General features: G+C 36.2%; 1 protein-coding gene across 1 annotated transcript in view; it reads left to right on the top strand.

Moving 5' to 3' along the window:
- Positions 1–26,673, top strand: part of LOC149070467 (cadherin-like and PC-esterase domain-containing protein 1) — a 168,238-nt gene that overhangs the window by 88,871 nt on the left and 52,694 nt on the right. Inside the window, exons 8-12 of the mRNA XM_089248967.1 lie at positions 2,104–2,281; positions 7,463–7,635; positions 21,770–22,025; positions 23,195–23,299; positions 26,300–26,400. Coding sequence (XP_089105093.1) covers positions 2,104–2,281; positions 7,463–7,635; positions 21,770–22,025; positions 23,195–23,299; positions 26,300–26,400 — 813 coding nt within the window. The remainder of the gene's footprint in view (positions 1–2,103; positions 2,282–7,462; positions 7,636–21,769; positions 22,026–23,194; positions 23,300–26,299; positions 26,401–26,673) is intronic.

Below are 26,673 nucleotides of genomic sequence, written 5' to 3'. Positions count from 1 at the left end.
ACTTCCTTGACAAATAAAAATTGTCACAATGGATCTTTTGTTTGTGATCTCCTTTGAGAACAAAATAATGCGTATATTTTTTTGTAAAGATTTCTTTGTTATATCTGATCTAAAAAAGGCTTTGAAATAAAATTTCTTGATGACGTGAGTTCTGTTTTGGAAAATTTTGCGTCGTTATCAGTACCTATACATTCATGAAGTTGTAATTTCCTTATCCTTTGCGCATTGATCATTTTTGTCGCACCGCGGTCATTTTCTGCACACACGAGGGCTAATTAGACCGAGACCTACAATTTATTGCCGATTCCGAACGGCAGGCTTGTTTTTTTATACTCGTCGAGAGGTTGGTGCGCTAACCCCTCGATGGGAGACTCCGTGCGGTAGCAATTTTTTCTATGGTCATGTCGCCGTTTCTGTTATACCCCTGTGTCAGGAAAGTTTTTTGACAAGGACGAACCGGGTATCGAACTCGCGACACCTCTAACTATCCTTTGGTACTTTAGGCGAGTGTCTTATCGACCTGGGCAATACACCCCTAGGCACCCTTGATACACCTTGAGATGCGTATAGTTTGGAAAGAAGAAAAAATTCATCGTTTTTATCGACAGACCGAATACAACTCGTTGGACATTATTTGTACGAGATAATGATTTGGAGACTACTAGTAAACCATACATGCAACTCGTTCACGTTCCTCTACGGAATTTCTAACGAATTGGTACATGTTGCGAACGTGATGCGAAGTTTGTTTCTGTATAATGCTTGTTATGTATAGTGCTGCCATCTGCCATCAATTTTTCTAACCATTGGTGAAGTGCAATGATTGAATAATTGTACCGTTATAGGGCCTGTTGCTCTCTGTGATGAGACTTTTTAAAGGGGTGATCGGCCCGCATTCTCGCCTCAAAGTGAAGAACCGATGACTTGGCGACTGAACTCGTCGTCCATCTTTGAGCTCAGAACAGGTTTACCGATCCAAGTGATGTTTCGGAAGTAATTGAAAAAAAAGGCAAGAGAGGGGAACGATTAGCTATATAGGTAATACGCCACAATTTTGTTCAAAGATGGAGGATGAGTGAGCCTGGTATTTCAAGGAGCTCTATAATTGGAACTATTTATTCTTTTATGTATATATCTTTATTAAACGATGCCAAAGTGGCTGTACGTTCATAAATCCGTATAATGTGGGGGTTTGTTTTTTTTCAAATATTATCTTACTTTCGAACCATTAGTCACTGGAGACGTTTAGTTCCCATAAAATTTTCCAGTTCACCCAACAACAAATAAAAATCAGAAACAGAGCAACAATAATTGTAATCTAAGCATTACGAAATGACGTCTGGATAGCGAGAATTTCAGTTGAATCAAATGCCCAGGAATATTTATTGATTATTATGGTCATGATATAAGTAAGCAATCACCGAAATCTCTGAAACCATAAATATGAAATGTAGTCAGTATTACATTTTATAATGTAGATACCCCCACTAAGACGGGATTTCTGAAGTTCATCCCCCAAGTGGGTCATGAGGTGTTCAAATGTTGTATGGGGGGAAAACAATCGCCGAGTAATTTTCAGATTACCAAATCCATGCGAGCGAAGCCTCGGGGTAACAGCTTGTCTTATATAAGTGTCCATTCACAAAACCACGATTGTTTACAGAACTTAGAAAACACTTGATATTGATACCGATTGAAATTCCAAAAGATGCAGTGAAACCTCTCGTAACAGCCAGCTCCTTCTTACGGCCAAAAAAAAAAATAACAACCCCTTCCCCCAGATGCGGTCACCCCTCTTTTAAGGATGATTTTTTTTTTGTCCCACCGGTGCCCGCAAAAGAGTAGGGTTTTTACTGTATTTTTACGAAAATATTTTCATAGGGGACGAAATTTGTCATCTTATGAAGTATTCTAGGTGATGATTCTGTAAGTACTTGTCAATAATACGTCATTTGTGTACGTAAAGTTTTTTAAAAACTAAATAAGTTTGAACTAAATAAGAAAAACTGAATTAATCACATTATAAATAATGGGGAAAAAATTACGTTTCTTTTCTTTTACCAATTTTTTTTTTCGGTTAAACTTTCTTTTTTTTTTCTACAGGCTTGGTAATCAGAAGCTGATCGTACAGCAACTGCAAGACAGTCCACTGACAGTGTTCGGTCAACCCGTCAGCGTCAGGGTTTACATTTTAGTTACGTCACTGGCTCCCCTGAGAGCTTATGTCTACAGTGAAGGCCTCGTTCACCACCGCTACGGGCCGCAAAGAAATTTCAGAAAGGTTTTGTATACAATTTATTAATTAAATTTCAATTGACGCGATTTCCATATTTAGATTACCTTAAATACAAAATTCAAAGAAAATACTCTATTACGGTGTACGGTGAGACGTTTTATGGAGGACTCTCAATATAATCGAATATTAACGGTGTACTTTCCACCTGGCATAAGCTTTCTATTGGTATAGAACTGCTAGGTGTAATAAAGACGCCATTGCTTGTATCCTATTATTTTTTTTTGACGCCTCTGTGCGTGACACAATGATGTGGAAAGTTTCCATCTGGAGATGAGTGGTGATAAGAGACTAAAAGAGAGATATTCTTTTTTGGAGATGTGATGGAAAAAACTTATATAAGGCAAAAGCAAGTTTAACACCTGCTCTTTTCCATCTTCACAGGGCGTGTCCTTACTTGATATATGATTTGTTCTTCTGCACGTAACATAATACACGTCTCTCGAAAGCTCGATTAAAACCATCAGTATATCAAAAAATTGCAAGATTTTAGAAGCTATTTTGGTGACAGTGAAACCTTGAATACCCGAGTCATCCCCCGTTAATATTTAAAATTTTTCTTCTCTTAAGAGTGTAGATAATTGATATAATAATGACCAAATCATAAATCAATTCCTGCTCGAAAACCAAGAACGGAAGAAAACGTTTCACAACCACTGCTCTTTTATGAATACAGGTTGTCCCAAATTGTTTGCACAGCAGATGTTTTTGCAGATGCATTGTTTGCACCGCAACCGTTCACTTTAGAAGAATTATTCCAACTTCAAAAAGTTTTTAAAGGAGCACTTAATTAGGATCTCAAAATTTGTTTGAGGGGTCGTATACATAAAAAAAAATTAATCTTTTTATTGTGTGTCAAAACTTCTAATTGTTCAAATATAGATCGCTCTTTAAAAACTCACTTTCAAAAAATTTCGTATCTTTAAATGTAATATTTATCGAGATATTAAATCACTATGTCCAAGGATGATGTCACTCTCCGCTATCCATACGAAGGTTTTTAACAGCTGGATGACGCAAAGATATATTTGGAAAAGAGAGAAAATTCAACTGCCTTTGCAGGGAATCGAACCAAAGTCCTTTCACTTTCCAGATATTCGTTGCCTTTGTAGTCTAGGGCGTTCACCCGGAAAGTGAAAGGACGGGGATTCGATTCCCCGCAAAAGGCAGTTGAATTTTTTCTCTTTGGTAAATATATCTACGCATCAGCCATCTGTTAAAAACCTTCGTGTAAAATCACTATGTTTTGCTAACTTGTCACTGTGTTGGCAAGTTTTTATCTGCTTAAAGTTACCATTTGTAGAAACTGCACATAAATGGAATTATCTCAACTAATTTATTTTAAATTACAATAAAGAAGAAACACAATTACATTTTTGACAATCATTTTGACAAATACAGAATTCTTAAAACTTTAAATTTATGTTTCACAGTTTATGAAATACACCCTCTTACATTGGCAATAAATGCTGAAATCTTCTTCAAAGTCAAATATCTCTGTTAATATTGTATTTAAAAATATGTAATATTCTGTAAATGACTTCTCACAGAGCCACATATATATATATATATATTACAACAACTAGATGTTTTAGCACGCAGGGGTCTACATAAAAAGTTGATTTTTATACTTTTTATGTATACGATACCTTAGTCATTTTGAATAACCACCCGTCATTTGAAAACGTTTTGCAATTGAAAACATTTTGAAAGTCAAAGGTTGTAGAGATATCCTCCGTGCAAAAAATTTGGGACATCCTTTATAATGGTGTCAAAGATAACTCGAATATAGAGTAAAACTTATACATGTGTGGATTTCATTCAACTTGATTATCGACCGAGTAACGAGCGAACTCCCGCCAAAATTTCCAGCCAAAGTCTTCGGCTTTTAATGACCGGCCTAAAGACGTGAATAAATTTGGGAAAAGGTGAAGAGATTTGTCGATGCTGCTTGAAACTCGAGAACATTCTCGAAGTGGGAGAATGGAAGAACGACGGAAACCACGCTGTTAGGAGTCGCCAAAAAGATTCATATTAATGAATGTCGTTCTCGCGGCCCCGCGAATCCATTTCCCATACAGATCTCGATGTAGGTGGAGAGTTTGTGGGCCACGCGAGCAAACAATTATCCCCACTTCACACTCGCGGGAGGTTGGTTTCAGTTCGCTGTATTCGTTTCGAGCTCGGCTCACTCTTTTACCCCCGCTGAAGATGAATGTAGACGAGTTTAATGAATTATAATGTTCCCACGCAAAAGTGTTAAGGGTACGAATTGCACCCCCAACACTATTCTTACAGTCACGTCGAGGCGTAATTATCTGATTTAAAGCGCATAAAACTCTTGTTTTGACTAATGTGCGATGGGAAAAATAACTGTTCGAGCGTGGACATGAATTCTCGAGCAGTTCGTGTGATGATGAATTATCTTAATTCATTTATGGCGGAGCTTTCTGGAGGCAAAATGTTCTGGTATCAGTCTTTAATGCGATAAAAGAAACTTGCGAAAAAATATGTGATTATGAAGGAACATGTTCTGTATCCTGTGCATCAGTGTTTAATGGGATGAAGTAAACTTGCGGGGAAAAAAGTATTATACCATTATACAACATTTGAGAATTTTCATGCTTATTATCGTTTTGGGTCTCGTAAAAAACCGTAAAACTAAAATTTTGACTCGATACGTCATCGAAAATAAATTAAAGTTTTCTTAACGTGTATTTATTCATTTATTCTTGATTTTTAATACAGTGAACCTCGATATAACGATACTCTGCGGACCAAGAAAAAATATCGCTGTAGAGGAGTTATCGTTGCACTGTAAAACTTTGGTTAACGTGTGATTCGCATAAAAAACAAACATTTTGAAAACATTTTGACACGATTAATGAGCGATGATATTAATTACGAGCAAATATTTCGCTCTTTGCTTTTATATGTTCGCGTTATCACACGTGTTACTGCTCAGCTGAAGTACCTCACAACTGATCTGATGATTTTTCACTTTCGTCCATATACGTACTGAGGAATTGTGGGTAATATTCGCTCCCTCCCCTATAATCTCCAGTAAGAGTGTCTCACTCGAAAAATTAACACGCGTGAGCTTAACAGTTTTACGATACGAAACTAGATGTAGCATTGTAGACACGTGTATGTGAGCATGAAGTTTTTTTTTTTTTTTAATTCTGCTCGGACAAAACTGGGGGCAAATTGCCTTATTGAACGTGACTTTGAGGTGCTAGCTCATGAACAGGTGCTGACATTTGCCGAAGAGTTTGTGTCCACGGGGAAAACCATGAGACTGGAGGTGTATGAGGATGACATTCAAGAACTATGGGATAAACATGGCCAGGAGCTGACCGTAGATTAACTGATGGATCTCCTTTGCACGCAACAGAAAGAGTTTATGGACAGCATTCCGTCTGAGAAAGAAAAAGTTTGAGAAGTCCCTCACTTCAGATGAGATTAGAGATGTGAATAGAATGTGGTGGAATCTGTGCAAAATTTTGTAGAAAAAGAACCAATCAAATAAAGCTACAACAAAGCAAGCAATAAATCTATTCAGCGACAATGAAATTTCTTATTTCCGAGAAATGCCAAAAAGGAGGCAAAAGTGGGATTGGATAGGTTCTCTTTTCAAAGCCACATAAAAAAGAATAAGTTTTGAAACAACAGAAAGTACTATTGAATCGTCCTAACCGATTGTCCTCCTTTCGCTCGTCGTTTAGAGTAAGTAAATTGTACTTTTTGTATTGTACTTATTGTACTTTTATTGTTGTATAATTGTATATTTGTACATAACTTGTATTATTGTACTTTTTGTATGTTCATTTATAGCGTTATTTATATTATATATATTTTGGTTATATTATTATTTTGTTGTATTATTGACCGAATGCCGTTTTGTCAGTCATTTTTATGTGAATGAATAATTGTGGAACGCGAATTATTCGAGTTTCCATTAATACCTATGGGGGAGGGGGGAGAGTTTGATTTGATATACGAGCGATTCGGTAAACAAGCACATTCATGGACAAATTAAGCTCGATAACCGAAATTCCACTGTATTGAGAGGTAGCATATTATCATCAGGCGCCACCAAATTTATGCTGTTGTTGGCATCTCTTCTGGGATGGCATTATTAGTAAGACCATAAAATGCACTTATTCGCCACCAAAAATTTCTAATTAATAAAATTCAGTTACGACATTATTCAACATCGACACGTCACTTCTACGCCACAACGACGAGGCTGATTTTTTCGCGTCTTCAGCAGAAGCGTCTGAAACATCACACTCTTTCTTCCAAGGAGGTCGTTTCGTTTCTTTGCTTGCTGCCACCTGCACCGATGATGTCCACCGCAGAAGTGGACGAAACTTCTGCTTATAGAAGGCTTCGAATTTCTATAAGCAGAAATTAGAAGCTTTAATGGCTGTTATGCTTTAAAGCTTCGGAGGTAGTTCAGCTTACCTCTGCTTCCTCCGAAGGCATAACGTTTTCGTTGGCGTAACAGCCCTGTTATGCCAAACAGCCATAATGCCTTGGCATAACAGCCTGAAAAATATGGATACTATTATAAATTCAGTTACAGTACACTCTTGATAATCCGGACGTTCGCTACTCCGGCCCGTTCAGTAACCCGATGTTTTAGGCGGGTTTTATTCGAACATTGAAGAGTAAATCATGTCACTGCATGTCTGTGCGCAGAAGTTTATATTGTTTAAATGGGGGGTTTTTTTTTTCAATTAACTTCCAGTAATCCCGCACGCCCTGATCTGACGTACCGGATTGGAAAGAATCTACTGTAGTTGTTTCACTCTGTAGTAGAGTTACCACACAACACTTTTGTTATTGAACCCTCTTAAAAGAACGATAACTGGTTAGAAATTTAAATATGTATTAAAGGTGATTTTACGTAAAATATAAAAAATATTGTTATGGTGGTTTCGGAATTTCTTCAAAAAATATGGTTATAGTGGGGTTTACGGTAGTAAAGAACATATCGTTGTATCGAGAGGAGTTTAACATTAGAGGCAATTCCAATCAAGATTTGGAAAAGAAACATCGTTGTAGAGAGATTTATCATTATATTGAGTATCGTTGTGGCGAGGTTTCACTATATTCGTCTTATATACTTTTTCCCCCTCCTTCTCTCTTGGATTTACATTACAGATATCGGGAAGAATATGGTTGTTGTCGGAGCTATGGCACTACATCGCCAAGAATCACGGATCACAAACTGTCAAGACGGCAATCAAGAATCTTTACCACGTATTACTTCAGATGTTGTTTATCGTAGAAGCGGCTCTACTTTCTACTACAGCATCGAATACAGACTTTGACGTGTAAGCCTTTCCTTTGATTTTTTGTATTGGAAATTCGTGGATTATTTTTTCTTTTTTACAAATCAATTATCATTATATCATGTCGTGAATTTTTTTTTGGCCATTTCTGTAGGCACGTGATCCATTTGCTGATGTGTCTTTTTCTATCATATCGTCCCTCTAATGCCAGAAGCATGAATGTGCAAATTTTCACTTTTTCGGTTTATCAGCTCGTTGAATCTCCTTATTTGGCTATCTAAGTTTTGCCAAAAACTCCAATGTTTAACCCCAATTGATGCGCATGTTACAAACCATTTTAGAGAAATGACACCCATAGAGTAACATGGGTAGAGTAAATATCCAAACGTCATTTGCCACGTTTTGGAAATTTGCCCATTCATGCTTCTGGCACGAGGTGGAAAATTTCAAAATAAGCATTTTGTCGCAACATAAAAGGTTCGAGTTCACGATGTTCAGTCTTGCTTTCATAGTAATCGCGACGTATCTCGTAATATTTTTCAGAATGTTCAGTATGGATCATCATAAGCTGCATTTGATTTCATTATTATTTTTCAAATGAAGATAATATTTATACAAGTTTAAGCTGATATTTTCTCCTTCTATACAGGCTGTCCCAAATTGTTTGCACAGCGGATATCTCCGCAACCGTTGACTTTAGAAGCATACTTCCAATTACAAAAAGTTTTCAAATGACGTGCAGTTACTCAAAATGCATTAAATTTTCCAAAGTGTCACATACATAAAAAATAAAGAAATTAAATTAAAAAACTAATTCCTTTATTTTTTTCTGAATAGAGAATTATACTAGAATTTCTGAATTAAGTGAATTTTAGTGAAATTTAAATGGGGCTCTGAGAAGTCATTTACGATGAATTGCATATTTTTAAATGCACTATTAATGAAGATGTTTGACTCAAAAGTTTTCGGAATTTTTCACCAATCATTGAAGATTTGGTAAGAAATTTAAAGACGGAAATTTAATTCAAAGTTGTAAAAACTCTAATTTTCAAAAGATCTTTCCGTCCGTTGGCACATTCGCCACTGTACATTATGTAAAGTCCTTGTGAAACTGGATGTCATCTTACAATTCGAAACGCTATGTTGTAATATGACTTGGTTGAAGCCGGACTACCAGGATACCGATTTCATCATTTTTCGTTCACACTATAAAATCCCAACAGAGAGACCCGTGAAAAATCTGGATTGGCGGTCCTCGTGGCAGGAAGTGGGGGCCATGAACTTCATGGGAAGTTCGAATGTTGCCCGTAATGTCTGAAAGGTTGGAAACCCCTGAACTTGACAAACAGTATTCATTACATATAAGAAATATTATGAAACTTCTGCTGTCACCTATTAACTAAAAACATAACTGTTATAATTTTTCGATTGGAATTGATGACTGGTTTTCTATTGATGTACAAAATAAACAAAATAACATCGTTATTATATCAAATAAATATTTTATAAGCAATAATATTAATTAAAATATCAAGTTTGCCCTAGAATTTTAACAGTTGTTGTCTTTTTATTGTAAAATGATAAGGATAAAACATGCAGAATTAAATTGTGTTTTTATTTGATGGGTGGCAAAACAGGTTCCAATTCAATTATGTTTCTTACGTGAAATGTAATGAAATGCTGAAACTCTTGCTATTTTCAATATTTTCTAAAAGGCTTATTTTTGGTGATAAAATTTTACATTTACCCGTCTATTGGTTATTGACAGACGTATTTGGGAAATTTTGTCAATATTTTTATGTCTATTTATTCATTTTTTGTGTATTTCATGGAGAATAAGTTAATAAAAAATTGACGTTCAGAGTCTGCGAATGCTTCCTTCACACAGAGTTTTTTGCTACGCAGGAAAAAATTCCGTACATTGTATAAGGTAGCATGTTATTTTGTCATCCGCACAGATATTAAAGTCCTGTGCACGGAGATACAACAGGAAAAAAGAGGGCACATTTCATGTAGGGATAAAATTTTTCCTTTTCCCGTGAGTATCTCGGTGCTCACTATGGCCCACCAAATTCTCGAATCAGGCCCTGTACAGTGCTGGAGCCCTGCCAGACCTTCGCTTATGAGGGTCACTTGAACCATTGAGGATGGGTGTTTGATTTCGTACTCAGGAAATATATATATTCACCGACAACTCAGTTGAACATCGTATGATTCAATGATTAGCACTATGATTTTATTTCAGTTTAAGCATAATTATGTCAGAGTTCTTGCGCGGGTGCTTTTCTTCTGGCGATGGTTATAAACAGTGCGCTTTATTCGTGAATACGCCCTTCAATAGGATGGCAGGATTTCCACCTCGTGTCAGCCAACCAGTTTACACACTTACTCGCGAAAATCATATTGCCAGATCTCAAGAAATCACGAGACCCTCTTATGCATCCGAGGTTCCCCGGGTGACCCTGTGCATTAAAAAAAAGCACCGGAGCTTATACATGCTTATCACTACAAAATGTTGAAAATACCCGTTTTTAAAGATCAAGAAAAAACTTAGAATTGTTCATTTCAATTCCTTCAGATGATAGAATACTACTGAATCTGTAAATGTCTTTTAAAAGACATCTAATTTAAAAAAATTGATTCTAAAATTCAAATTTAGTAACCAGAAACTAGTTATGAATGTCATTTTCTGCTTTATCAGGAAACTATAAGTTGTAAAAAAACTATGTTTTTTTTTTAAGTTTTTTATCCACTAGAAGTGAGGAGGATTCTTGAATTGGAGAATTTACGTGTACTTTACGGGACAACCAAATATATATTTTGTGCCACCAAAGAATAATAAAAAGGACAACCAAATATATACTTTGTGCCATAACGCACAAGAGTTTCACCCTCGCATAACAGGGATCTCCTGCACCCACACACACACACACACACACACCACGATAAGATCTGACGCAATGATTTATGGCAATAAATATGTAAATTCCGAGGTGATGACGAAGTCCTCCTCCCACTGGTGACTTCTCCTGCCCTAGGGCTGTGAGGCTGTTGAGACGGCAACAGGACCAATTTTTTTTTTTTGATAAAAATTCAAAATTCGTGTGAGTTTCGTGGAACAGTCCCATTATCATCAAGGGTTGTATGCAACAGCTTTATAACCAGAGCCCGGATGTTGATGCCATTTGAAAATTTTTACATGTTTTGCATTTTTTCTTCACTCTTAAAGTATTTTTTCAAGTTTTGGGGCATTTTCGGGATATATTTCCACTTTTTTAAATTTTTTGACAATAAAAAGGATTGGAAAAAATATTATGAATACAGATTGCATTGAGCACTTGGAGAAAAATGTTCCTACCCATCTAGGTAAACACAAGATTGATTCTCAGGCGTGCGGACTCGATCAATTCAATTAAAATCTGCTTAAAAAGTTTGAAATTTAACTTGCTTTGTTTAACGAAACCGATTGGATGTCTTAAATTATGCACTTACGTATAGTATTTTGGATAAATGACCATATTTGAAAATATTTGAATCATTATTTTTATCACGTTTTTGGCATGGCGAAATGCAATTCTATTCAACGAAAAAGCTGATGACTTACTTCAGTTTCAAATTAAGTTCAAAGACTAAAATTTGTTGTCTCCACTATGAACAGTAGTTCTTCCTATTCTTGGCACTTCATCAGCTCCTCTCCTCACATGCATCATTTGGGGGAATTTCTATGCAGTAAAACAAGCAACACATTATAATCGAAAGTGGTTTCGAAATCAGTGACTGAACTAAAATAAAAGATTTTTTAAACAAAACGACAAGATCCAAGAGAAGAAACACCAGAATGTGACAAAATAGGTTAAACATTTTAAATTGCTTCAAGTGAGCAGTTGATTAATTTCTACGTATTTTACGTAGAAATTTACTACATTTGTTTACATCTGGCGATTAATTGCATTAAATGAATGAAAAATATTTTATATCATCAGTTAATGTTATATATACTTACAACAAAATATTTGATTAAAATTCGATTACTCGATTAAAATTTTTGATTAACCTGTTAAAACTTTTAATCGATTCCCAGCCCAAACACAATATATTAGGGGCCATACATACTTTAAGAACACACATTCCGCCAGGTACCTATTCATTAGAAGTTCCGCTGAGGAATGTGTGCATGTAAGGAAGTGCATGAATGAGGTACAGTTCAGTAGTAGTGTTTGTAACAGATTCATGAATTAATATATAACTCGTTTATTAGAAAATACTGCATATGTAATTTTTGATGAAATGTAAATGGTAAGAAAAAATTGTCATTGATTTTGATGTTATCAAAACTTTTTCTTTCGAATAGAGTCAGATTCATAAGAACTTCGTTTTGTCATTTTGATTGCTTTTTTTTTCTAATTTTTTGGGCACTTTTTTTTCCTGTTTTTAGATAATTTTTCAAAGTAATTTTTGTAAGATTTTCCAGGTAAACAACATCCGGACATTGCTTACAAGCAAGGTCCGGATTTTTATGACCTAAAAATCTTAGAAATATGACCTTAAAATATGAAAATATCATCTCAATCCTCTCATAATTTTGTTCATTATTTTATCTATTCTTTTCAGTTATTGATTTTCATTTTGTTAAATAAAAAAAAAATTGCAAATGCATCGATTTACATAATTAAAAATTGTTAAATGATATTTTTGATTTAAAAATATCACCGAATTTGAATGGAAGCCACGCCTACCTTATGCACTATTAGTATTCTTCCAGAGCGTTCTAGAATTGCACCCACTGAATTACGAGATGTATTTTCAAATGTGAAAAAGAGTGCAATGTGTCCTACTGTGTTTCTTCTGAAAATATTCAATTTCTTCTAAAAAGTTTTGGAAGAGATCATTTCACATAAACTACGAAAGGAGATTTGGCGGAGCAAATATCCTGAGGGAGGTGATAAATGAAAGAAATGGTTTATACTTCAAAATGCAGTCGACGCTTTTTATAATGTCCCCACGTTGTAGCAACCATTCCATCACAACGACCGGTAGGAAAACTACCTACTATTTTAAAATAACGACTATTCTACGTTTTTCTCTTGAGGTGACGATCACTCGATTTGTCTGTTTTAACGGAACGATTAGGGTCATTATAGCGAGCGTTGATTATTTAATGGAAAAATATAGAGCTTTGAAAATATTAACAGTGATGTGAGGGGGGAAAAACCGAGTTTCCTTCTCCTGACAAAAAATTCTTAGTTACGGCCTTGACTTCAGGCATGACAGAAACGCGTTCAACTCGAAGATTTACTGTGTTCAAAATGAATAAGATCTTTCCCAAGTGTTTGAAGTGCTATACATGGCTTCCCTTCAGAAACATAGCTAAGGGGTTCCCTTCCCCCTCCCCCCGAGAATGAAAGGACTAAAGATCTGTTGATAAATGACCAAAACATATGAACGATCGCTCCGGAAAATGACCAAATTATGACTTGTGAATTGGCAATATGACTTGTGAATTGACAATATGACTTGTGAATTGGCAATATGACTTGTGAATTGACAATATGACTTGTGAATTGGCAATATTACTTGTGAATTGGCAATATGACCTTGTTAATATGACTTGTGAATTGGCAATATGATCTTGTCAATATGACTTGTGAATTGGCAATATGACCTTGTCAATATGACTTGTGAATTGGCAATATGACCTTGTCAATATGACTTGTGAATTGGCAATATGACCTTGTCAATATGACTTGTGAATTGGCAATATGACCTTGTCAATATGACTTGTGAATTGGCAATATGACCTTGTCAATATGACTTGTGAATTGGCAATATGACCTTGTCAATATGACTTGTGAATTGGCAATATGACCTTGTCAATATGACTTGTGAATTGGCAATATGACTTGTGAATTGGCAATATGACCTTGTCAATATGACTTGTGAATTGGCAATATGACCTTGTCAATATGACTTGTGAATTGGCAATATGACCTTGTCAATATGACTTGTGAATTGGCAATATGACCTTGTCAATATGACTTGTGAATTGGCAATATGACTTGTGAATTGGCAATATGACCTTGTCAATATGACTTGTGAATTGGCAATATGACCTTGTCAATATGACTTGTGAATTGGCAATATGACCTTGTCAATATGACTTGTGAATTGGCAATATGACCTTGTCAATATGACTTGTGAATTGGCAATATGACTTGTGAATTGGCAATATGACCTTGTCAATATGACTTGTGAATTGGCAATATGACCTGTCAATCAAAACAAATGACATGTCATAAAAATCCGAGTCGTACTTATAAAAATCAAGAGTTTCGCGAGAAGTTTCAAGTTGGAAATCCCTGATCTCCATCTAGAACATCCGGACAGAGTAAAAATCAGTTTTACACAAAAGTTTTTTACTGAATCTGTCTTAATTATATTAAATGACTTATCGGAAAAGGTTCTTCATTTCGCCAATTTTATCACGAAGAATCAGTGAAAAGAAATTAATTCATGTATTCAGCCCCTCAAAAATGTTTGAGAAAAACCCCACGTCATTTCAATTTTTTTTTTCTAGTTAGAAATTTTCTCCCGATGTTAACAATCGTAATCATGGCCCTGCGCACCAACAATTTAATCAGCTTATATATTGAGAATCACTTATTTATCAATAAATAAGACATTACAAATTGAAAAGAAAGTTTCCACATGAATATAAAACACGAAAGAATGCTCGAATTTTCAAGCACGTTGTATAGAGATCTCCATCAAAGCAACCAGTGTAAATTGTTATCATGCATACCGTGTGCTCCAGGAATTCAACACGACACGCGGTGAATAAAAAATGGGCACCACCATCAACGTATTATTTTATTCCCGCTGATATCGGCCAATCCTAGAAAGAAAGAAAAGAGCCATTCAATCCAGCGGAAGCTTCGATAACAGAGAAGAAAAACCTTCAATTCCTGTGGCTCTTCAGGAATGTCAAAACCCTAAAGCAAAAAATAAATTCCAACGTTCCGCAATGGCTCTAGATACTCTCGTATGGGGAATATCCATCTCTCTCAGGGAATTCCGTCACAGAAGTCGGAATTGTGTTTCATGGAAATCAATGAGAAATAATCAAAACCGGAAAAAAAATCCCTTCTCTCTATTCCCTTTAAGAAACTTCACATTCCCTACTCTTACATATAAAAATAAAATAGATATCTCAAAGAAAGAGATAACGAAAATAAAGAAAGATATAGCAATGAATGAACACAAAGAGATAAATACTCCAAAAACCATTTACTGTGTACAGTATTCCAGATTTCCAGCAGTAATTTCAGGGAAAGATACTCTGATATATATACATACGCATAGCCAATATACTACTAGCATCAGTTTACTCGGGCTCAATTGTTTTTAAATAAACGGTCCCTTTGAAGTTCATGGCATGCAAATATCGAATTGAAAAAATAAATAAAGTAAAATAAAATGATAGTAGGTCATCACTTTTTCCTGATAGCTTTTCTTCTCCTGTCTCTCTATTTGGAATCTCCCTGAGGGATTTCTGGAATAGGAAAAACGATCCTTGAATATATTTCCATATAATAGGATTACAACAAAAGGAAAATTTTTTCCGTCGCAAAGTTTAGACGTCCGCAGATTGGCAGAGATACGCAGCGTATGTGTGTGCGCGTATATTTATTTATACGTTCTTCTTACATATATGGAAATAAATATCTATCAATCTTTTTTCATTAAGATTCTGTTCAAGTCTCTTCTCACGAGCATTTTTCTCAATTTTTATGACATTTCTCGAAGCAGTTATGCCACCCGAAGGGTTGAACATTCTTGTGCTAAAAAAATTTTCTATTTTTCTCTTAAATTTTGTGCTATTCATAAAATTCCGAGATGCGCCATGTGTTTTATTTATTTAATTTTTTTTTTCGCCTCTCGTAATGGCATTGGCATTTCATATGTAGATTTTTATGGATATTGAAAATTTATTGGAAATTACTTTCCTTCGTAGGTATATAACAAGGTAATTTAGTAATTTGAGCTGTGTGGTGATGGAAATTAATTATTTCTTCTGTGGTTCTTTCCCCAGCATTGTTGTGATTTCAATTTATGAATCATAACGGAAATATTTTTTATTTGTTATTTTTGATATGAAACTATAAATTTTGAGAGAAATTAAATACAGGGTGTCCAACTGAATTTATCCAAAAGTAATAGCTTATAGAGAGAGAACCATACATGATTACTTATAAATTTAAGTTTCGTAGAAGAGGATTGCTTTGCATGCCTTTCTATTTGCAATCTCCCGGAAGGATTTCTGGAATAAGAAAAACGATCATTTTGAATATATTTCCATATAATAGGATTACAACAAAAGGAAAATTCCTCCATCGCAAAGTTTAGTCGTCCCCAGATTGGCAGATATACGCAGCTTACGTGTGCGTATATTTATTTATACGTTCTTCTTACATATAAGAAAATAAATATCTATCAATCTTTTTTTCATTAAGATTCTATTCGTCTTTTCTCACTTAGAATTTATTCTTACTTCTCACTTAGAATTCTCAGTATTTTTCTCAATTTTTATGACATTTCTCGAAGCAGTTATGCCACCCGAAGGGTTGAACATTCTTGTGCTAAAAGAAATTCTATTTTTCTCTTAAAATGCAGATTTTTATTGCAATTGGAAATTTATTGAAAATTAATTTTTTTCGTCGGTATATAACATGGTGATTTGGCATATATATATGGTAATTTGAGTTGATAATGGAAATTAATTTCCGTATTCCCCGCATTAGCCGGCATGCCGGGGAATTCGAGACAGAGATTCTGGAAAATTCTTAAATATATCCTTTATTGTAAAAATGCCTCGAATTGGCTGAATTCTTATTGCCGTTCAGATCGAGGACCAGAAGTGGTCCGAAGGAAGACTTGATTATTTAATTTTAATTGGATGAAAAATTCTTCAATTTTATGCAACTGATGTTAGAAATATTCTTGTAGGTTCAAGGAAGAAATTGAACCTTCATACTTAGGGTGACCATATCAAGAAATTGTTACTCTAAAATACGGAATATCGCTAATTTCCATGAAAAAATTAAATTTTCAGCAAAAATGAAAGAAATGTTCCGTAAAATACGGGTCATATGGTCACTCCAATCAAGCTGTGAGTTGATGGTCCGTCGAATTGTTTCAGACATTTTAGTGGTCCTTGGTTCGAGAAAGGTGGAGAAACACTGGAATAATGTCAACGGGCCTTAGCTCTCTCTTATTTTATGACTCATTAACGGACACTTCTGTTAACGGACAAAACTTTCGGTCCCATGGGTGTCCGTTATCGGAAGATTCCACTGTAGTGAGAGTTGATTATTCACATGATTACTTTTAAATTGAAGTTGCGTTGAAGAGGATAAATTCTCAAGATTAGTTGCCTTCTCAAGTTTATTGAAGCTCAGCTAGCCTAAGCATGTACTGAACCGGCCTGAATGAACTGCTACTACTACTAAACCGCACATGAACCATTAAAAACTCCTCGGAGAAACTTCTAACAATTTGTAAATGTGAGAATGCGTCATGTAGGTGTCGTATCGTTTAATATCGTTTCTAAAGAATGCCTGTTATGTGTTCCAGAAGTGCTGCCATCTTTCTTAAGGATTCAGAAGCAAACAACTCCGCAGTTTAATCTACCTGCATCACCGTATTATGCGTGACTTTTAAATTTTGTATGCCTGATTGTTTGTGCGTACTCTGTGGAGAGATTTTTTTTTAATAAAGGATCTTCTTTCACTTGCATTTTGAAGTAAAAAATCCACTGAAAGTGATTTTCAGCCAGCCACGACATCCTCATGCTGTCAATTAGCGCAACTGCTGCGAAGAGAATCTCAAAGCAGCTGTCGACAGTCCTCTTGCGCGACCTTGGTAGGAAACTTGCAGCAGTCCCCCAGAGATGTATTTATAGGAAGATGGGGGGGGAGGGTTGCTTAGCGGTCTATAGCCCATGTGGGAAGCAAGGAAGGGTGGCAGATTTGAAGAATGCGTGGTCAAGAAAATTAGTAGAATGGAGAAAGGGCGGTAAAATTTTTGTAGCCCACAGACAATATGACCATAAATACACCTCGGAGAGAACGAGGGAGTAACTCATTTACTGACCAAAAGAAAGACCTAAAGAGCAAGGGACCAAGTCAGTGAGCGATCAAAAGAGTGACCTAGAGACATGCGCAGATTCAGAACAATGTGTCGGGACAGGCGATTTATTGTGTAGGTTAATCAGATCTCCCCTTATTTTTCGGGACACTAATTGTTCTCATATTATTCGGCTTTTGAAAGGAGCGATCGCTTATATCGCCCCCCCCCCTCGGATCCTCACTTGCCTAAAGAGCAGGGACTAGGTCAGTAAGCAACCAAAAAGTTATTCAAAGAGTTTGCAAGCATGTGAGTGACCAACAGAGTTATCCAGAAACAAAGAAACTAGATCAGTGAACCACCTAGACTGTGAGGGACTAGGTGAGTGAATGACCGAAAGAGTTACCTAGAGTGCAGGGGACCTGGTCAGTTAACGACCAAAATAACAACCAAGAGAGCGAAGGACCGGATCAGTTAGTAAAAAAGTGACTCAGATAGTTTGCAAGTATGGTGCGTGACCAAAAGAGCGACTAAGAAACAGAGGCGTATTTACAGGAGGGTGGCTAAGTGCGACATAGCCTTGGGCAGTAAATATTAATTACGAATAAGTGATATAGTGAAAATTTGACTAGAAAAGGGGAAAAACTATTAATCCACCTCTAGGAACCCCCCCTATCGACGGTGCAGCACTTTCATAACTAAGCATGGGTACCTTTAGCCCGGAAACCCCATATAATAAGTATCCAACACTCATTATTAGGGTAATATTAATTTGAAGTAACTAAGTAACTATAAATATTATAGTAACTTGTAAATATTATTTAATATATTTGTATTTTATATTTAAATGATTATACAACTTCATTGGAAGTTTCTATGGATGACTAATGAATTGAACTTCCATCACTTTCAGAGAAATAACCAAAAAAAATTAATATATATATGGATAATTCATTTTTATAATAGATGGCTGCATTTAATAAAATTTCAGAATTTGTTGCATACCAATGTTATTCGTTCGTTCGTGGTAATGCAGCTGTTAAAGCTCCTCCAGATGAGCACAGTTATTAAGCTAATTAAAGGATCAACTGTTTCGCTTGATTTTCATGGGAAAAAATTATGAAATATAATTTTTCCAGACAATAAACGGGCAGAAAACGAGGTAGAAACAAAAATTGTTTCGAGTGTTTAATAGTGAGAATCTTTTTTTTTTCCCCTCTCGACATAATAAATATTTATTCAAAGTGGTTTTTTTATATTTCGGTTACTATCCGTTTTCGTGTTGGATAATCTCTTCCGTTCTGCTGAAAATTGTTCGTTGGAATTGTATGTTACATTTGTTTTTCCCCTCGTTATTGGTCTTTCCAGGATATTGTATGGTTTTTTTAAAGATGAAAGAGTACATACGCTGAAGTTTATGCTAATTATTAGCGTAAAAATGCCCAGTTTTCATAATGGTATAATCTCGATACCATTCGTATATAAGCGCAAAGAGGAAAATAATTTTTCTTTTTATCGAAATGGTATTATTGAACCGCTTTTATACGGTGTACATTTCAACTGAGTTTCAGGCTGTATGAATGTCCGTTCACGCACTTCCGGAATGGCGGAAAAAAATATTTAGCAATCTTTCGCTATTTTAATAATGAGCGCTGCGATTATTACACTCATTGCCATAAAAATTTGCGCACCAAGAAATAATTGTGGGATCGAAACGAAAGTTGGCCTGAAGGTACATGTCGGGCAGATATGCAAATGATTAGAAATGCAGCGTGATTGCGCATTGCGTAATGCCACTAGAGGGCGATGAACTTCGTTCTCCTTGGAGTATAAAACAGGTAAGCAGAGCTTGCTGGAGTGTATTTAATCGTTTGCAAAGGAAATGCTGAGGTAAACATGCCGTTACGCCGCCGTCGAAGACCATATGAGCAGTTGTCAGAGTTTGATAGGGGAAGAATCATCGGGAAGCTGGGTGGTCAGCTCGGCGAGTAGCTCGTCAACTAGGCCGTTCTGATTTTACTGTGAGGAGGTGTTGGGACCAGTGGACAGAAGAGACGTCATTTACACGGCGACCAGGTTCAGGACGCCCTCGACAGACCAGTCGTCGAGAAGACCGCCACATCATCCGAAACGCACGCGTAGAGCCAACTGCCTCATTGGCCGCTATCCAGACACAGGCAGCAGCTTCACTACGGGCCCCTGTCTCTTCCCGAACCATTGTAAGGCGCCTGGCTGAAGGACATCTGGTATCGCGGCGCCCATTACGTGTGCTGCCAATGACACCCACCCACCAACGCCTCCGTTTGGAGTGGTGTCGAGCACGACGGGATTGGACTGCAACGGAATGGAACCAGGTCGTCTTCAGCGACGAATCGAGATTCAACTTGAGCAGTGATGACAATCGTGTTCGTGTGTGGAGGCCCCGTGGTGAACGCTTCAATCCTGCCTTCGCTTTACAGCTACACACCGCTCCCACAGCTGGTGTCATGGTATGGGGTGCCATTGCTTACGATACACGGTCACCCCTAATATTGATCCATGGCACAATGACAGCCCAGCGGTACGTCCATAACATCCTTCAGCCACATGTGTTGCCACTCATGGCAGGGCTCCCAGGAGCCATTTTTCAACAAGACAATGCTAGGCCACACACAGCAAGGATGTCACAAGACTGCCTCCGCCACATTACCACCACTTCCCTGGCCTGCTCTATCCCCAGATTTGTGACCAATCGAGCATATCTGAGATCATTTGGGACGGCAAGTTGGACACCCTACGAGGTTGGTCGAACTAGAGACGCATTTACAGCAACTGTGGAACGAGATGTCTCAGGACATCATACGGAACTTGTATGCCTCAATGCCCGCTCGTATCGCATCGTGCATTCGCGCTAGAGGGGGTCCAACAGAGTACTAAAACTTCTGTTCATCTGTACTTTTTTCTGCAATAAATGATCCTTTTTCTTGGATTTTCTAATCACTTACTTATATCAACGTAGTACTTACATGTGTAAAATTTCGTTTCATTTTGACGACTTCTTCTGGGTGCGCAAATTTTTATGGCAATGAGTGTATTTGGTGGAAATTGTTTGAATTTGTCTGATAAGATATGGTCTTAAACTACGTAAAAGCGTGGTCGGGCAGAAATAACTGTTAATTTTTTTGGGGAATGGAAGAGGTAGCGTTACTTCCATCTATTGCCAAATGGTGAATGTACGTGACTGTCCTCAGCATCAGTAGATTATTTTTGAGGGAAAATCAAGAGTATTCGGAATTTTTTTTTTGAGTTTCGGTTATTGGAAATATAAGAGAGACGGATATACCTTAGAATATTTTTTTGGAAGCCAGTTTTTACCGTAAAAATATCACTTAATTCATTTTTGGTGTGTATCTGTATATTACATGAGATATCATGATATTAAATTATCTTCCCGTTCTACGATAACCATGAGGAATAGATTTAAGAGCGAGCTAAAATATTCCCAAGTACAACATTAGGTCTTGTACCTTGAAATAGGGTAAAATTACAGACAGAAAAATAGAAAACTACTGGAAAGATATTAATATATATTTAATGAATATCTTTTTAATGTAAAACATATAGTGAAATATATATATATATATAAGGTAACAGAATAATGACACAAATATGATTATTAATATATACAGGGTGGTTGTAATTAAAGTTCCCGTGTACTCCGAGTAGTTTTTCCTCAAAAAAATGTTTTCCTGAATACAGTCAAATTTTTAGGATATTTTAATGAGACCATGAGGGAGAGATTTTTGAATGAATGGAATGTGTTTACGAGGTGCGTGTGCGGTACAGTAGTAGTAGTTGCAGTGCTTGATGAAGTGATGCGGAGAAAAGTCACACGCACCAATTGTGAGTAGGTGAAAGTAACGTCCCCTCTTTCCTCCAGATAATTATTATCCGAATTTTAGGCCGAATAATAATATAATTTTTTTATACGGAAAACAATGGCAACAAAACGTTGTCTCACTGTGTCATGTGAGCAGTATATCTCAGTTAAATTTTCTTCTTCGTTCCCCCATAGATGTCGTCATTGCTTTCAGCTGCTTGGAGTCGACCTGATTTTCAATTCAACATTCCATCCCGTAGTCCTCGAAGTTAATGGCCAGCCAACTTTGAAGGAGTCGCCAAGACCCGAAGCAGAGAAGTTCAACAACATGCGTAAATCATTGGTCGAACATATGGTGAATCTACTCTTCCCGAAGGTAACCAAAGATGCTTCAGTTGCTAAAGATATCACCGAAGGACTGCTTGATTCGAATTCTGATATTGGGATATTGGTGAGTTTCATGAATAAATACTTCATGAAAAACTCATGTTTATAAGGAATCATTTTGCTGGTTAAAATTCCCAAACCTGACAAGAGACTTGCAATAGTTCCAGCCCGCGAAAATTGCTCCGGTAGAAAATTTTCAAGTCATACAAGCGATAAATACCTACGCTGACCATATTTATTTCATAAAAATACGTATATAACCAAAACAAAAATGCCAAAGGCAAGTAAAGTTGCCAACTAAAATTGCTGAAAAATCGCCGATCGTGAAAAATGATGGATACTCCAAGTCAAAATGTAACTAACTCCCTTCCAAAAAAACATATATATTTGGCAACTATGAGAGATGAATACATTTATATGACTATAATATTATATGAATGATACTAGTCATAACTGACATAAATAATATTGTGATAAATTATGACTAAGAGCCATGGAAAATAAACTCAACTTTTGATTTCAAAAAATCCAACTAGGCTTTTTGGAACATAGGCGGCAAAAAGGGACATTTTATAAAAAAGGACGACCAGAACTAGGGAATCTGAGAAAAATATGTGTCAAATAATCACTCATTTTATACGCTTTTCTGGTCCACGAGCGGCAGAAACACCGCATATCTGGCCCGTAGGCTGAACAGGTTGTGTGTGCATTACTGCTATTTGCGATCCTCAAGTAGTTTAAACTTTACCACTCCATAATATTGTCCTAACGAATGTACATAAAATAACTCATGCTTAAAATTTGGTACAAAACAATTCCTTCAAATTGAAAACCATCACCGTAATCACAATGCAAATGATTGCTGACACGAGTCTTTACTTAACAGAAATCCCCCAGAGAGCTCTCATGCCGTTCCAAGATGTTGTTCAAGTCATGACTTGTGTGACACGTTCGTGCATTATTTATCACTTCACTACGAATTAGTCTTATAGCATCTTAGACCGAATTTTCCAAGCTTGAAACTAATGCTGGTGGTACGTGGTGCATATTAAGTCCTTTTGAAGTTAATAGTATAAGCATACATAGCTGATTTCATCAACATTTTGTAAGGTTATGTGCTCACCATCTCTCGACATGCTCATCAAAATTATTATTTGTTTATGCCTTAGATATCAGAAGCATGCCTAGAGAAAGCCTAATTATATTCTTATTTTTGCCGGTGTTTTCATATAGGACTGGAGCTGTTCTATTTCAAGCAATCTATGCTTAAGCAGAGGTGACCTGAAATATTTGGTAACGTCAAGACTGGAGGCTCTCAATCAAGGTGGATTCAGGCAGGTAACCTATAAATTTATCTGGGAAAAAACACTGTCAAGTGATATGTATTAATTAGTGTATGTTTTTTCACTTATAATCATTCAAACTAGGAAGAAAAAATTTTCATTTCTGCCCAATTGTTCTCCAGAAATACAAACTTAAAGACGGAAAATTTCAATCCAAGGCATTAGTTTCATTTGTCATTTCTTCCGAATTTACGGGTCTGAGTTCGAATCCTGCAAAAGAGAGATCAACGAATAGCCATAGTACGGTGAATAGTCAAGTTTGATTGCAAAGGCGAAATTTTTAAAAAAGTGATCAACAGTAATTTTCTCGTGAGGCTGGATCGTGAACATATTAACAATGAAATAATCTCTGAAACATTATGATACGTGCGACAATTTAATTTTAATCATTTATCCTTTTCAGACATATTTTAAAATATTAATTAAACTTTTTAATCAAATCACTATCTGAAATCAAATCACCGTGATAAAAGATTCCCTTTAAACAAAAAGCAAAATTAGCATTACAAAAAAATACTGTATAGGCCGTTTAAAGTAGAAATTATATTGAAAATTGTATTAAGAGATGGCATTTTTCGGCCCAAAATATACGGAGAAATTGAATTTTCTGGATGTTATGCCGAAACTAATATTTGGAAAGAAAAGTGATTTGTCTCTTCCGGGAATCGTACCCGAATCCCCTTGCATAATGTCCCCCCTCCCTGGGGAGCTGGGTTCGATTTCCGGAGGAGACATCACTTTCCAAATATTAGTTTCGGCATAACATCCAGAAAATTCAATTTCTCAGTATATACTAAAAATTGTCAAACAAAATCAAAAGATAACAGCCAAAAACCACTCAAAATTCAAAACCACAACATTCACCCACCATCATTTCCTGCCCTAAGGAGCGTCTCGTTGTAGGAAACCTTATTAAATTCTAATTTATTGAATTTTTTAAATTTAACTTCAAAGTGATTCGGGTCGGAAGAGCCGGGCCTCCCTACCTTAAACTTTCCCGCCAAGAAATGTGCGGCACACCTAGATTTCGAACACTTTGATTGGAATGCTATTTCTTAATTGGTCAAATTGATCATGAGACAACTAATCCAAGTATGAGAAAACATACAGTAGGTATCAATGTATTGGAATTACTGGAAAGATGAAAGACCAAGAAAAAACTAGCGTCATACGAGACTTTAAATGTCTTTAGCCCAGTGGTTCTTAACCGGGGGTGCCCACACCTCCAGAAATGAGGGAAAGAATTTTTTGTGGGGTGCGAGATGAGAAAAAAATTACACGTTGACTGTGATTATTTAGAAAAATTGAAATTATGAGAGAAATTGAAATTTTCCAGTCAAAAAAATATGAATCTTACCGTTATTTTGGCACGTATAATATTTTGGCTCTCGCTTGCAGAAAAAAAAAATTTGCGTTGCAAAACTTTCCTTTCCGATTAGCGATTGTAATTGTTTTCTATTTCGATTAAGAAAACATATTATTAATACACTTAAAATATGTTTGTTTGCATTTTACCTTTCGTATTATTAGCATGCTGCTCTTAAACTTGATACAGTTGTGAGCATAACTCAAGAAAAACGTAAAAAAGTTTAATCAAGAGTCACACAGCCATTTATATATCGATATTCCAGTTTGAATCAATTAGGATAAGAACATTTAATAATACACTAGTATATAATCAGAACACTAATAATCAAAACTATTCCTTGAATATTTTTTTCAAATTTCGAAAAATGTTAAAAATTAGTATTTTTTCAGTTTTGTTGATAAAATAATTATGAAGAAAACCAAAATTATGCCAAAAAAGGAAATTAACTAATAAGCGCAAGACTTTAAGAATTAATTAATTTATAACTAACGTAATTAATTACAGAAAAACCAAATTTTCTAACAGATAGAAAACGCATTATCCAAGGGGGTTGAAGGAAGATAAGTCGTATCAGCTAAAAACATACCAGATTTTTGTATTTTTTTAGCTGACATCGTTGGATTTTTTTGCTTTGTACGTTGTGCTGAGAAGATAATTCCAGTATAAGTCGTATTGAACAAAGGGTGCGTGATGCAAAAAAGGTTGAGAACCACTGCTTTAGCCGGAGGTAAGAAGTCAGTCAGGTCGTGGGTCGGCAAAAGAAAGCATTGAAAAAAAAAGAATTGCTCGATTAGACGATTCATTATAAAGGATTAAAGATATGAAATATACTTATATGAGAGAAAAAACTCTCACGACAATTTAACAGCAAGTTGCGCATTTTTAGAAATATCAGTGTAACAAAGTGTCGAATGATAAATACAAAAGGCATCTTTCACGTGCTTATTTATAAGAAAGGGGGTTTCCATTTCCGCAACATTGAGATCCCAACGTAATAAATCTTCAAACCTTCATAGGTATATCGGATGTTAAATGAAGGGAAAACTCGCATGTGCAAACATACTGCAAACACACACATGCGGGCCATGTTTTATTTTTATTTTTTCAAGAAAATTTTTGTATTAGGTCGTGTGGCTCGGTTCCACGTATCGGAGAATCCTCGCCACTGACAAAATATAATTTTTCAAACGGAATCCGATAGAACCGAGAAAAGAAAAGAAGAAGGTATATTTAATTTACCATATCCAATAAACGAAAAAGTTATATATTTAGCCGAGCATGAACAACCAGTTAATATCCCGAAAGATGGTTTTTAGCCGGGAACCCGCGCCATATTCTGGGAATACACGTGCCCACTATTGAATTCATAAAGTGAAAATTTATCTTTTTCATGGACGATTTTCCCAGGCTGTATTTCTCTGAAGTTCTTGCTCCTTAGAGATTTTCAATGTCGACGCTTTCATTTTATTTTTGAAAATGGACGGAATATGAACCAATTATATTATTTTTAAATACGGCAGAGTGTATTTTTTTATACGTACATGTGCATATATATTTCATTGTATTTGTGGTTTAATAACGGTGCTATAAAGTATTAGCAACATTCGGCTTGACGTCTTTTTTTAGCTTTATCCGTCCTCAGAAGCCGGTGTTCACGATGCTATTGTAGAGCAACTGCAGAGGCATTTCACCGAGGCGTTTGCGGCTCGTTTGTGGTTACAGCACCGGTAAGAGAGAAAATGACGATTACGCAGCTCATATACAGGGTGGTCCGGAACTCCTCCGACAATCTGCTAGGGTTGATCGTACATGTCAACACAAATAACTTATGCAATGGGACCTTGGGTCGAAATACATTTGTTCAATCGGAAAACCAAGTACAGAAACAGCCACACGGTTCGCGGCGGACAGGGCCGCTCTTAAGGGTGTGCGACAGATGTGGTATCACCAGTTGCCGCGCTTTGTAAGGCCCCGCATTCACGGCAAATTATTGGAGGCTT

The sequence above is a fragment of the Pholcus phalangioides genome, unplaced genomic scaffold, assembly GCF_987345545.1.
Source record: "Pholcus phalangioides strain wild (caught in Gottingen) unplaced genomic scaffold, Ppha-v1.0 ptg000021l_1, whole genome shotgun sequence".
Taxonomy (NCBI): Eukaryota; Metazoa; Arthropoda; class Arachnida; order Araneae; family Pholcidae; genus Pholcus; species Pholcus phalangioides.
Note: the sequence above shows the minus strand (reverse complement) of the source record. Positions and strands in the feature narration are given on the sequence as shown.